The sequence below is a fragment of the Amblyomma maculatum genome, chromosome 8 (genome assembly GCF_055883805.1).
Source record: "Amblyomma maculatum isolate TAMU_Amacu chromosome 8, ASM5588380v1, whole genome shotgun sequence".
In the NCBI taxonomy this organism is placed as follows: Eukaryota; Metazoa; Arthropoda; class Arachnida; order Ixodida; family Ixodidae; genus Amblyomma; species Amblyomma maculatum.
In genome coordinates this window covers 68787224-68800675 of record NC_139351.1, presented here as the reverse complement: position 1 = coordinate 68800675, position 13452 = coordinate 68787224, and the positions used below count along the sequence as shown (strand labels likewise).

The 13452-nt window shown below is 43.9% G+C and overlaps 1 protein-coding gene across 3 annotated transcripts in view; it reads left to right on the top strand.

Moving 5' to 3' along the window:
* Positions 1 to 6580, top strand: part of Stacl (SH3 and cysteine-rich domain-containing protein) — a 273599-nt gene extending 267019 nt beyond the window's left edge. For 2 of the 3 annotated variants that reach the window (XM_084576454.1, XM_084576453.1), the window contains exons 17-20: positions 793 to 888; positions 1739 to 1790; positions 2380 to 2517; positions 4125 to 6580. In XM_084576454.1, the coding sequence (XP_084432580.1) occupies positions 793 to 888; positions 1739 to 1790; positions 2380 to 2517; positions 4125 to 4229 (391 nt within the window). In that variant the 3' untranslated portion in view covers positions 4230 to 6580. The remainder of the gene's footprint in view (positions 1 to 792; positions 889 to 1738; positions 1791 to 2379; positions 2518 to 4124) is intronic. The other variant, XM_084576455.1, reaches the window with a different exon arrangement.
* Positions 6581 to 13452: the final 6872 nt, after the last annotated feature.

Below are 13452 nucleotides of genomic sequence, written 5' to 3'. Positions count from 1 at the left end.
AATTTGCCATAAATTCCCACGATTCTAAGCAAACCAGAGCCTGTGGAAGTAGCTCCTATGCCACCGAAAAACGATTTATATTAACTCCTCGCAGACTAAGAATTAGTGACAAATTTCTTTACTCCATATTGCTCGTGACTAAATGGAATGGACTCCTACGAAAGCAATGACAATTCGAATACCAATTCATATTTTTTAACAAATGACTCACTTCAAAGTCATTGAAATGTGCTTCGATTTTTTGTGAATATCATTAGTGCTTGACGCACCAGGCTTTTAACTTTTTTCTGTTGCGTGACAAAGCTTTCACTCGCCATAAAAACTACAACTCAGACGCAACATCTCCTGATTTTTTTGTCCTTCCTAAAAAGCAGAATTAGCTGGTTTAATGTTTAAATAGAGAAGATCGATTCGAATTCCCTTTTTGCTAAACGTAAAGCAATGTCATATTTTCACACGTTCTCTTCAGTCATGACTTTAACAACATGTAAAAATAATACTAAACTTGTATTTTAAACGTAGGGTGACACTGCTGTCGCTATTATGAACGAAAAAAGATTTATGCACTGATTCTTACTCTACCTCAATTGATATTTAAGCGCCTGCCCGTCAGCGTCTGGAACAATCTAGTCTTTTTTTCTTTGCGCGCAAGAACTCTATGCTCTTCTTCGTGTAAGAACAAGGCCTCCTCTGGATAGCTTCTGGACATTTATCTCTTTCGCCACTTCACTACACTCCGAGCACTGGTGTGTCACTGAAAAGGATTTCGTTAATGTTGGTATTCGACGTGCTGGCTTCCATGCAGAAACCCCATCGCCTCCTCCCGACCAATATCTACGTAGTGCTGTACAACTTCAGAAGTCGGCATCAAGACGAGCTCGATCTCAAGTAAGTTCGCCAAATATCCTTGCGCTATAAGCACATTAGTATTGTGTCCAGTTCCAGTGTTATTACTGCCCCGAGTTAAGAAAGCAATTAACAGTCAGGAATTTCCACATTTGAGCCAAAGTTGCGCTCGGTAGTCAGGTGCACAAAGATATCGATGATGGCGACTTAAGCAGTGGTATGAACAGAACAGCTCTGAACCATTGAGAGTGGCGTGTTCTTCCTTCAAAGCGGTCTCTAGTTATGTGCGCCTAAAGCTTCTAGACATGCTGTAAAGGTTTATGGCACTAGCATATGTGGAGTGTTTAGCCGTGTAAGCATTGTCCACTCAAGCAGGGTACGCTTTAATCACACAAGGCACATAATTACGAATTTTATATCTTAATATCTCAAAACATGCGTTATCAGGCAGCGCCGCGAGCCTACTGTTGCTTGTGCTTCTACGTAGTATTTTTTTAGTAGCGCTAGTAGTTTATTGAATCACCGCATGCTAATAAGCTCCAGCATATATTTCCTCACCTCGCTTGGCCATTGAGCTTACAGAAATGCGAGGAGAGATTCGTAAAGTCCTGATGACGTTAACTGAGAAAGCCTGTTCAAGGTAACGCTCCGAAAGCCTGGATAAACAAATTAAATTCGAAGAAAATGTTTGTTTTGTCGGACTTGTGACTAGTTGGCGAACTAGGTTTACCAAGTGAGGGTACTTTGGCCTCGTTGGCGCCCGCCAAGAACTTATGGTAAACTAAACAGGTACTTGCTTTCCATCTCACACGCCACCAGCGGAATACAGCTATAGGTCTCTGAAATGTGCCTTAAAAAGGTCGCCTTCACTTTCTCGCCTTACCATTTCCAGGGCTGGTGACACGGTGACTGTAATAGACACCACAGACCCAGATTGGTGGCAGGTGAGCCTTTATTCTTTCTATCGGTTTTAATGTTGACATGAATTTCGGATCTAACCCAGGTTTTCAGCTCCCTTTGCGTCCTGAATTTGCGCCAATAATGCAGGTCTCACTTAGATAACAATCCTGGTCTAGGCTCACCTTAATAACAGCAAATGCTAGTCATGTCATTAGGCGGAGACTACATGCACGACTGCTTAAGAAGGTGATAGTTTACAGGGATAAAAGAGAAGCATGGGATGGCAATAGGAGATATTAGCCCTCACCTAATGTCTCTTGTGTACTTTTGAAGAAGACGTAAACTAGGAAAGAATTTCATGTTGTCCAGGTGAGCAGGAAATATGGTGCACGTAGTAGATAAATGAAATAGTCTCTACAGTACAGAAGCTTCTGTGAATAAAAAGTCCTTGTGCCCTGAGGCAATAAATATCGAAAAAAAAAAAGCCCTCAGCAGCAGCTTTAAGCAGCGTATTTCGCTTTTGCCTTAGTATATTTTTTGCCCCTTACTTTCACCGTGCTCTCCTTTGGGTTAGCGAGTCGTGATGAAGAAGGGGATATAATAGTGAGCTGTTTTGCTCTTGCTATCTCGCAGGGCAAGTGCCTGGGCCGTGTGGGCTTCTTCCCGTCCAAGTACGTGGCCAAGCTCCACTCGGGCGAGCGGGCTCTGCAGGTGCTGCACTCTATACAGGTCATGGACGGGCAGGAACCCATCAAGCTTCTGCGCGATCAGGTAAGCCCATTTGCTCATTCACGTCGGCCTTAAGATTGGCAATCGCTGAGAGCCAAGTTACCCTAGCTGTGGTTTATGGTTTATAGGGTCGACGTCCCAAAGCGACTCAGGTTATGAAGAAAGCCGTAGCGGAAGACTGTGGATATGTTCAAAACCCTGGGGCTCTTTAACGTGTACTGACATCGCACAGTGTTAGGGAGACTTGCTTTCCGCCTCCATCGAAAAGCGCCACGGCCAACGCTATAAGCACATAGCCTTTCCGGCTGGGCGCTAGTCTTATTGTCTTTGACCAGTTCCTTGAGCAGTGCTTGGTTGCTAAAAATCGAAACATTTCCCCGTAGTGTCATTGCAAAATGCAAAATGAACAGAGGGGGTACACATCAAACGCTTAAAGTACGGCGTTAATGCATAATACCACAAAAAAGCACTAATAGCCAAAAGGAACAAATGCAAGCTGAAACATCACGCTGCGAATTCGAAGATGATTGTTTCTAACTCCACATCGTATGCGTAACGTGGACTACAATCTTTGTGCACCTCACGTACACCACGAGCCTTGAGCATGTCTGAGCAAGTCGCTCACAAGCGGAAACCCGGCTCTGCTGACTGGTCGCGGCAGTCGATCGCACGGAGATTTCAGGGGCAGCAGCCACAAAGAGATCACTATGGGTTTATCCCGTTTGCGAAGAAATCCCATCATCTCAGCTCACCGAGCCCGGCGACCCACTGGCAACCCGTTATTTAGTTCGCCGTTCCTTGGTCAAAGAACATGAAGCTTATTGCAGCCATTGCTGAAACTCGCTTCAGCGCTGCTCCATCCGCTGCATGCAATCGCGAAAAAATAGCAAAGGCATCGTGATCTTGAGCTTGCAGCGCTTTCGCTTCATTCGATTTATAACCGTATCTTATATACTGTGTTTGGTCGTCTCGTGGAAGCGGTGTCGTAATAGACGCGTCCGCTACAGCTTCAAAAAGTGCGTCTCTCGCATTTTTCTAGGTGTGCAGCCTGTTTCTTGCGATAATCTTTCTTTTATTGATGTAGTACAAGAAAGTATCATCTCAAGAATATAAAGAATACTATATGAACATAAGGAAAGAACAGCCAATAGCAAGTCTCCTTACGAAATTTGCGGACCAATAGCAGTCTCACCTGGCCAGAAAATAGATTTCCTATTTTCTCTCCGATACCAATTATTGCAGACGTTTGATCCAGCTCCATTTTTCAGCTCTATTTTTCCTACATCATGAACCAATCCGCAAGGTATATGCGAATGTTTGAAATAAGGCTTGCTGATTATGTTCTGAAATGAGGAAGCCGTATGTAAGGATGAATATTTCTTTCATTATATGGGAATATACGTTTTATAGTGCAGCCAGAGAATAAATAGATCATACAATTTCAACTGTTTAATCCGATAATATAGTTTGTGTCACATATTTCAACATTGAAGTTTTGATCAATGTAATATATCTTGTGTAATAAAAGTACCGGCATCTTTTTTCAGATTTCTTAGATAATTGGGGCGACGCGTTCATTATGCAATTAAATACGGCACCATGATGACACATGCATATTGCACAACGATCTGATGTTCTTGTATGCGCAGATCGTGATTCAGGTGGCTGACGAAATGGACGGCAAGGTGTTGGTGCGTACTGGGCTGGGAGACAAGGCTCTTCCGTGCCCGCTCAAGTACCTCCAGGAAGTGTGAAGAGGGAAAGGACGGGTCATATAGCTGCTCTCTGCGCTTCCTACATCCGGGGGATGCGGTTTCACGAAGAAAGGAAACAAGACCACTTTCCGGAATGCTGTTTACCGCCGCCATCGTCGTCGCCACCATGGCCGCCACTCCTCTCTGTTTTCTTTCCACCCGCCCTAATGATCATCGGCATCACGCTTAGCGATGAGGGAGATCTCTGGGACGTCGTGGTCGTACCGATGGACGCTGCCGCCATCTTGACTGGGCGCACGTTCGAACGATATTGTTTGTATAATTCTGTTTCTTACCAGTATGTGTGCCAGTCCTCTTCTCGCCTCGGCTTGATTGGTGGTTTGTGATCTTGTGACTGAAAGGGGTGAATCGTGAGTGTGTCGTCGACCTCTCGCTCTGAGCTTTCCTCTAGCGGCTCGCGAGTGACTTTCGAGCGAAATGCGGATAAAACGCAAGAAGTGGTGACTTTCCGCGGAGAGGTGCATGGTGGCTTGCTCGCGTGTGGGGGTGTCATGGCGTTTTCATTTCTGTTCTTTTGGCATTGACAAGGGTTGCCTTTTGTTATTGTTATTGTTGTTGTTTTCAGGCTCTAAATTGCCTCCTTTCTCGCACATTCTACCCACGTAATCCGTCTTCTCTACCTATATCACTATGAGCGCATTCCAGTCCTTTTGAAACCCGCTGTAGGAAGGCGAAAGCTTCGCCATACTCACGAAAACGAATTGCCATCGCCAGAGAGAACCGCCGATGTTTGAAGACATGTATACTTTTAAAGCACACAGTTAAGCCGGTGTCAAATGTCTGCTGTCATTAATGTCGCGGCCTGGCCGACAGTCATCGTAACCACGGTTGCGATGATTCAGATTCAGACCTGTCTCGACTGATTTGCTAAAACTTCGCTGAATCGTGGTTATCAAATTTTAACGTGTTTGTTACGTAAACGAGTTTCAGTTCTCTGCATTCACAATCCACTCCAGAGAGTCCGTTGGCGCGAATGTGCAATGCCTTCCTTTCTGACACCAATCATGGCAGTATAGGATTGCTGGCTACCGCTAGTTTCAGATCAAATGGTGGCAGTTAATGGCCTGTGCGCAGATAATCTGGTGGCCAGTTAAACAGGTCCTAGCTGCGCAACCTTCGCCACGTTGATGGCAGGCACTAACAAATGGGACTAGAGAAAAAAGCGGTTGGCGATGCTATTTTTTATTTTGCTGATTCTTCAGAAATCAGAATGAAATCAGAACGCAGTTATATTCGATACATTCATAGAAATCGTAAAACCAAATTTTTTTAATCGTTATTTTTTTACCACGCAAACAAAACGTTCAAACGAAAAACATGCTGATGTTAGGCTGTTGCCTGCAGTTCAACTGTCGTGTCAGTGTGGGAAGACATCGGAGGCTCTCTCGGCTTTTGGAAACAAAATGCAGTATGGAGGAGGAAGAGCACGCGATTATTTTTTGAGTGCATTACATCGTCACAGATTCTGAACAGAGCTGTACTGATTGCGTCGGATTTCGTTTGTTGCTCTTTGCTTGTTCGATTGACCATCCTCCAAGAATGGTGATAGTCAACTCACATCACAACCGTGAAGGCGTGTTTGCACAAATCCCTCTTCCCACGGTAAAATGACCTCGAGTTCTTGTGAGCTCTCAATACAGTTCTATTAGATTCCCTAAGACTATCACCTTAAAATACTTGATGAGGTTGCATTGACGATCTCAATAAAAATTCAATAGTGTTTTATTTCATCGTCATCATGAAAGTCATAACTTGTGCTTGTTTTGTGTTAAGAATAATTTTGACTAAGAAAGTTCAGCGATAATAATGATTTCCAGTCTTTCATTGCTGCCACAAGAAAAGGCCTCAAGTTTTCATTGGCTCTCATCTCAAACTTGCGAATTATTCTCTTTTAATTTTACCATAATCAGCTTATTGAGCGCTTCTTGCCATAAGATTTTTTTCTTTAAAAATTGTATTGATAAATTATTTCTACTTAGTTACAGCTCTAAGAAAAGTTTAGGTTGCCGCGCTTATGTTTATAGGCATGAATGTATTCGTTAGCGTTCGAAGCAAGTCTCAGCCTTTACCCCTTTGTTTTTCCAGTTATATCGCCCGAGGAACTGATGGGAGCATTTTGCAGAAGTGTGTTTTGAACCTTTACAGAGGGCGACCACAGTCTTTGGCGTTGTTGTTGTTTTTTCGCGTGCACATGCGCTATTTGGCTGCCGTACAGGCTCAGTGACGTCGCTACATATAGGCTTTGATTAGCTGTAGTAGATTGCACCGGTGCAATTTGCGTAGGTCGCATTGACCGTGCTAGGTGCGCCGCGTTTTCGCCGATCCTGCCATGGATGTTTTTTGCTGAAAAGCAGCCGAAGTGTCGCTTTGGCAAGAAGCTTTCTTTGTTTTGGTGCAAATTTCATTTACTCCATTTTCATGGTTATTCGAGCGCCAAAAGCACTTATTGTACGTAAGTATAAATCGTCGCACTGAAGAAAATCACATTTTTTGCATTTTAAAGCCCCCGAAATATTGATTCGGCTTGAAGATATGGTCCTATGCCTGTTTAATTGACATCATATTTCATATTACGTTTTTATTTAGCGTTTCTGCGATTTCGATTGCTCACTTCTTTGATGCTGGCAGGAAACTATGGAGAGAAGTTAATTCTCATCATCACTTGAAGGACTTGGTCAAAACTCGCCACGTCTTGAAAAAAAGTTTCTGTTCTTACCGTTCTGTGTCGTAGAAACGGCATCCGTTGTGATTAAGAGCTAGGAAAAGAAAATTCAACGATTCTGCATTCACTTGCTTGAAACCCGATTGAGAATGAGTAATTATTATCAAAGGGCTCAATGTGCTCATGATTGAAACCCGCAAGCTACTGCACAAATGATGAAAAATGATGAAGGCACTACATGTATTTGTTTCCCCTCTTACCAAAGCTCCACTTCGGCTAAGACAAGAGTTGTAAGCATGTAAGCGGTTTTACAAGAAACGAGACCAGTTTCTCACTGTGGCGCCGTTTCCAGGCACCTTGTATAGATCGATGTTGCTTAGAAGTTTCGCTCTGTATAGGAATTGTTAACGCGTGAAAAGGAATAAGATTGTTGCACACTTTTTTGGAAGATGTCCTTGTTGTGAGCGCTGTCATATTGCGTAACACATGGTGGCAAGGCTGACATAGAAGGCTTGTGCAGTACGCTTCGCTGACGTGGCACATTTATTTTCAATGGCCTAGATCGAGCATTGCACTTAACGCGTTGCATAATCTAGCTTTGCATAGATTCGCGTCAAGTGTTACATAGTCCTGCTCTTGACGCGAGGCGGAAGGTATTCATAGGTTTGGTTTGTGGGGTTTAACGTCCCAAAGCGACTCAGGCTATGAGAGACGCCGTAGTGGAGGACTCCGGAAATTTCGACCACCTGGGGTTCTTTAACGTGCACTGACATCGCAAAGCTGCCGCCGAGGCCGGGATTCGATCCCGCGTCCTTGGGAACAGTAGTCGAGCGCCGTAACCACTGCGCCACCCCGGCGGGGAGGTATTCATAGGTCTCAAGATGCGTGGCCCGTTTATATGTATTCGTCTAATTCTTACTGACCGCTCGGTATATTCAGCAGGACATGTGTTCAAGAAGTCCCACTAAATTTTAGCTTCCCTTCATTACGACCCATGTAATGTCACAGTTGGAGTACGCATCATCCAGATCCCATGAAACTACTGAAGAATGAGAACCACCATACTGACGTATTTTGATGGTCGACTTCCAATTGTCATTGTAGTTTCTTCTGGAATTTGTATCTTCAGAAACTAAGCACACATTATTTTAGTTCATTTGCAGTTTCCTTGTGAATTGCGGACTGTGTGCGAAATGTTTGCTGAAATTCGCCAGCTTTCAATTACATGACACAAGCGCTCAATTTTTGAACCGACAATTTTAGTTCAAAACTCCAAGCCTGCAAGGTTCGCGTCAGGATAAAACAGAAGTCTGCAGCATGAACATTTAATCACAGTTGTGCTGTAGTGTCATAAGGTGGCCAGATTATGTATGAGCTAACACACTGAGATTTCCTTACGTGAACTGGTGCAAGAAAAGATCATTTTATAGAGTAAAGCTTTTCAACTCACCCAACTGTCGGAAACATGGTTCTGCTAGTTCGTTCGTGACTCGCTATTTCTGTCTATACGACGTCATTTTCACAGAGTCGTGCTAAAAAGACGCAAATGTAATGTGCTGTGAACACGTTACTCGCACAAGTTTGGGAACGGCGGGAGCATCTCTACCGCTGTGTGGTTTAACCATTAGAATCTAAACAGGACGTCATAAGCACACCAAAACAGCCAACTATACCAGCCTTGCCAGGTGTAAATAGCTTGTACACGACTGCACCACCGTTATTTTCTTCTCACAATGCACCCAGCACTGACTGTAGGCACGAGAGGAAAGCTGATGCCAGGCACCTCATTTGTTCTTGGTGGGAACAAAATTGTTTCGGACTCACCGAGAGCCGCTAATAAGCTACACATCAATACACGCATTCGGGAAAAGTCGGACAAGTTGTGTCTCTATAAACGTAGCAACATATCAGTGATCGCTTCGCTTTCATAGTCAGTAGTGAGATCACGTTTGGGAGCAACGTATTGGAACGTCCCATAAACAGCCCGTTATCTTGTTAGGCGTTGTCAGTTTTAAAATGTACAAGCGCCCAATACGCTTTTCCATGCTGCTGCTCGGCAGACGTGCGTCTCAACAGAGTTAAATACCAACCGCAAGCCCCAACTGCGCATGCGTATTCATGTTAATGACAGATACATGCGATAGATGGCGGCACCAGTGAAGCAAGCGCATCTGCTTCGCAGCTCCTGTCGGCGTCTCCCTATAGGGTTTGTTTTCAACCTGTAGCAGATGAATTTTTTCTACTGCTCAGAGAGCGCCACATCTTATGAACAAGGTGGATTAGGCTGCTTGTAAGCCACATCCTGTGCAAAAGGTGAATTTGCCAGCTTGTGGGCCGAGTCTTGTGCAAAAAGGTGGATATGGCATCTTGTCCCTAGACTTCATGTTCGCATCACAGAAAGGACTTCGTCTGAACCGCAGCGTCTCGACTCAATTTCACGACCCTGCATAACCGGACGTTGCTACACTTTAACCACTGAAATTAGTAGGGCCCGTACTTGACTGCCTCCCATTCAGCGCTTTGGGTGTACTTGCTGTCAAGCCCGGAATCAAAACCCAACCCTGTCGTGTTTCCGGAAACTATCAGACATTTCGCCACCTTTTAAACGTTTGATGCCATGAAATCTGAAGCTAGCTGTCGTTTTAAAAGTTTAGTTCATTGACCACAGGCGACAGGAAAAATATTAATCTTAGATTCCTGACAATATCAATTTTCAACGTCTTGTTCGACATGTATTAGAAAAATTGTCTTGGAATAAATGAGGTATAGCAAATCAGCTAGGCCATCAGTGGAGAGCAGCGGACATCAGAGCAAAGTTCTTTAAGCTTTTGTTTGAGAGTTGCCCTTTGAATGGTCTCACTGCATGCGTAGCTGCTTGTGTCAAAATGAACACTATATTTCGAATGTTCTGTGCGAGCTCTCCGTGTAAATTTCCTCTCAGGAACATTTTGTAGACAAGAGAATGAAAATTGTTGCTTGATGGTACAAGAACCTTAATTTTGTGTTTCTTCTCTTGTATGCTTTTTGCTGTCCACATCGCAAGTGAACGTTTGGCTGAACGTCAACCTATTAGGCTTTGTTTCATTTCAGTTGTGTACACGGATTTAAGCGTTTGCCAATTCACTGTTCTAATCACGCAAACCTCAACATCGGCGTCTACCCGAAGCTCTTTTTAACTACTGCTAAATCACCTAACAATGACTTTTTGGCAACTTACGATTGCTGAAGTGGAATACAATGGTTTTCACCAGAAATTCGCCGAGGCAGCTTAGCTTTCTGCTGGTACAGCCACAATAGGCGGCCGTCACTCGATCGTGCCGGAGCATCTGGCCGTCTATTACCAGGCTTCGTGAACAAAACTCCTTAAATTTGTCGAAACACGGTGTATGTTGAGATAAAGTGTGATGTGCAGCTTCTCGAACGCCATATTCTGTACGTGCATTGTCATTTTAGAGCGAGACAGCTACGACTCGTCCAAAAGCTTGTCAACGATCATTTCCTCTCCTGTTTTTGAGGAAAAGGCTTACAAGCATTTACTCGTATACAGCACAGACTTCAGACTTTGAACTCACGGCTTTCCGACAATAACGTCCTAGCTGGCATATAACTTAATGTGAAGGCTTGTGCCTCAAGGTAGACGTCAAGCTCGTGCATAGGCAAAACTTCCTAGGTAGAGAAAACTGAAAAAACAGGCAATGTATATTGGTGAAATTGCGGCAGTTCGATTATCTACAGTATATAGAGTCACCCTGCCACTCTAATGCATGTCCGATTACACTCCTTAGTCTTGTCCACTATTTTCTAAATTGTAAAATATGGGCAATCACGCGAAAACAAAAATACCTTTCCAGATTTTTAACCGACGTCTTGAAGCAAGCTAAAAGTATGTGGTTATGAGCGCTATCTATCGTTAACGGCCAGATATGCTTTCAGAGATATAAGTAGTGGTTCGGGTTGTGAACACATATACATAGCAGTACAAAGCGATGCTATTAAGCGCCAATAAAACCAACTTGTTAGAGGCGAAAATCGCGCGGTCGCTATTTTTGTATAGACTTCCGTAGACAAGTATCGAAAGCATCTGCTGTGTATACAAGTGCAGTTACTCGATTCTTCGATATCCTCTCTGCCAGTTCCGAGCTTGCAATTATCAACAATGAGAGCTGATTATCTTTTCGCTCATAGATATCTTTCCTCTGTTCGGTATCTTGCGCAAGATTTTCCTCACAGATGCTGTAGCCGCCGGGTAGTAAAGAGAACTCATCATAGCAAAGGAATGTTTTCGGACTTACCGATTGATCTAATTTCAACTCTACCAGTGAGAAAAACTGGTTCACCTAGTAGGGAATCTATAGTGGCTACAACGCGAAGTAGGCAGACGAACGTCTTGTGGCAAATTAACCCTAAGTCACTCTGATCGTGCAGAGGTTCTTTACACTCCAGCTAAACTGAAGTAGGTCTTCGCTAAAACATAATTCAAGCTGGACGGAGATTAATATTCGAAACTGTTTCATATAAACAATTCCATCTTTGTCGTCATCTGTTCCGCAGTGAGCCCCGACTTTCATATTGCATGTCTTGTGACGTCCCTCCTCTGAAACTGGCTAGCAGACGACAGTTGCCTACAACTTACCACGTTCAGAAATTATCAGACAGAAGGATATATCCTTGTGTTAGTGAAACTGCTAGAACTATTTCAGTATAAGCAGTCTTTCTGCATCATTGACTTCTCCTGGAAAGCTTATGAATTCGCTGCCTGTGAGAAAGACAAAAGAAAGCTGTTGTCTGCTAGGCAAGGTACAAGCAGACGTGAGACTCTACATGAGTCGGGGATGCCTGTTTTGTTATTGACTGATAGAGAATGTACAAACTGCCTCTGTCAGGTTCTGTCGTTCTCACTTGAAATGTTAAGGTAAAAATAATTAAAGCCTCCCTGTGTGTTGAGCACGTGACAGGTACTTTGTACAGACCACACGCACTTCTTGTAGTAGTTGATGCTCTGTTTCCGATGCCATGTTCTTAACCTTGTAGGTGACGTCTTGACCACGCACACACAAACAACCCGCATATATGTAGTCTGATGGATACCGCTTTTTTCTTCCACTGGATCACTGTATTGTAGTAAGCATATTCAAGTGTCTGCCAAAGATGGAAAATGGTTTTTGAAAGAGAGAGAGCTATGTGAAGAGGTATATAAGGTATATATAATATATGACTGTTTCGTCGGCAGCTGTGTCGCATGAAGACCATGTGCCGTGGAGTTGCTATCTTCTAAAAAAACACGACAATAAAAACGGAATACACTTTACCGAGCATTGGAAAACATTTTCTCATACAAGGTAGATCAGACTTGTTTGTTGTTTTTTGCATTTATTGAACCTTTAGTCACGACGTTTGTTGTATTGTGTGCAGATATGTTCGCCGTAGAATTTAATCTGTTTTGTTTTTGGGCTGCCCGAGCTGCGATTATCATTGAGAGTATTTCCTTCTAAGAACCAGGTACGAACCCTTGCACCCGAGGGACACCAGGGGTCACCCGGTGGCAATTGGGGCCGAACAATGTACCTCCTGCACACCAGACGGAGGACCAACCAACTTAGTGTATGACGGGCGTCCGCTGCTAACTAACCCACCTCTACTTTTAAAAGAGGACAGTTGATACTCTTTCTACCAGATCTTGTCACTGTGCCACTGTGTGAGTGTCACTTGTCACTTTTTACACATATATGTCACACAGTTTTGCCTACCACAGTTCTGGTAGATTCAAGGGCTGCTGTTTGACATTCAACTTGACGTTGAGCAATACACATGGTGAAGGAGAAAAAGGCAGAAAGGCAACGTTTGCTGCTACGAAATTGTAACGCTGGCGACAGCCTGTAATGTGTCGGGACAAAGCAGCGTTCGCCCCGAGTACTGTTTATTAGACTGAAGCAGCTAGCGTACACCTTTAAAAAATGTTGGCTTCGGCTACGCTGTATTCCGTCAGGCGCTTGACAAAACTTCACGCCCATACAACTGCCTTGATTGAACAGGAGCAAGAAACTGGCGGGCAGGATACGCGCAGCTGGAACATATTACGGAACTAATTCGAGACATTATGGGATTTGCATGTTTTGTGTAGCTTTGATTAGACCTGCAGAAGACTATTCCAGATGAAGAAGAAGAGGATGATGATGATGATGATGAGGATAATGATGATGATGATGATGCCAGAAATTTTTAAATGAGTGAGAACTAGTGAGGTTCCTCTGCAAGCGAAAGCCATGCTATTCAGTAGTCTGTTTCGTTATGACGCCTGCACGCAAATTGTTGGCAATACAGCTGATTTCAGCGCACTAAATCTCATGCGCATGAAGTCTGTCTGGCCCAAGCGACACTGTTCAACAGGTCTTCTCGGTAGCACGGACGCAGATTGTGCACATGTGGTACAGAATTTTCAGTCCACGTGATTTCCTTTTCAGCCATGTCGTGGGACACTGATGGCACCTGCGAAGCTCCAATGTGGTGTTGGGCAAGAATTCTCCCCCGCATCTTTCAACG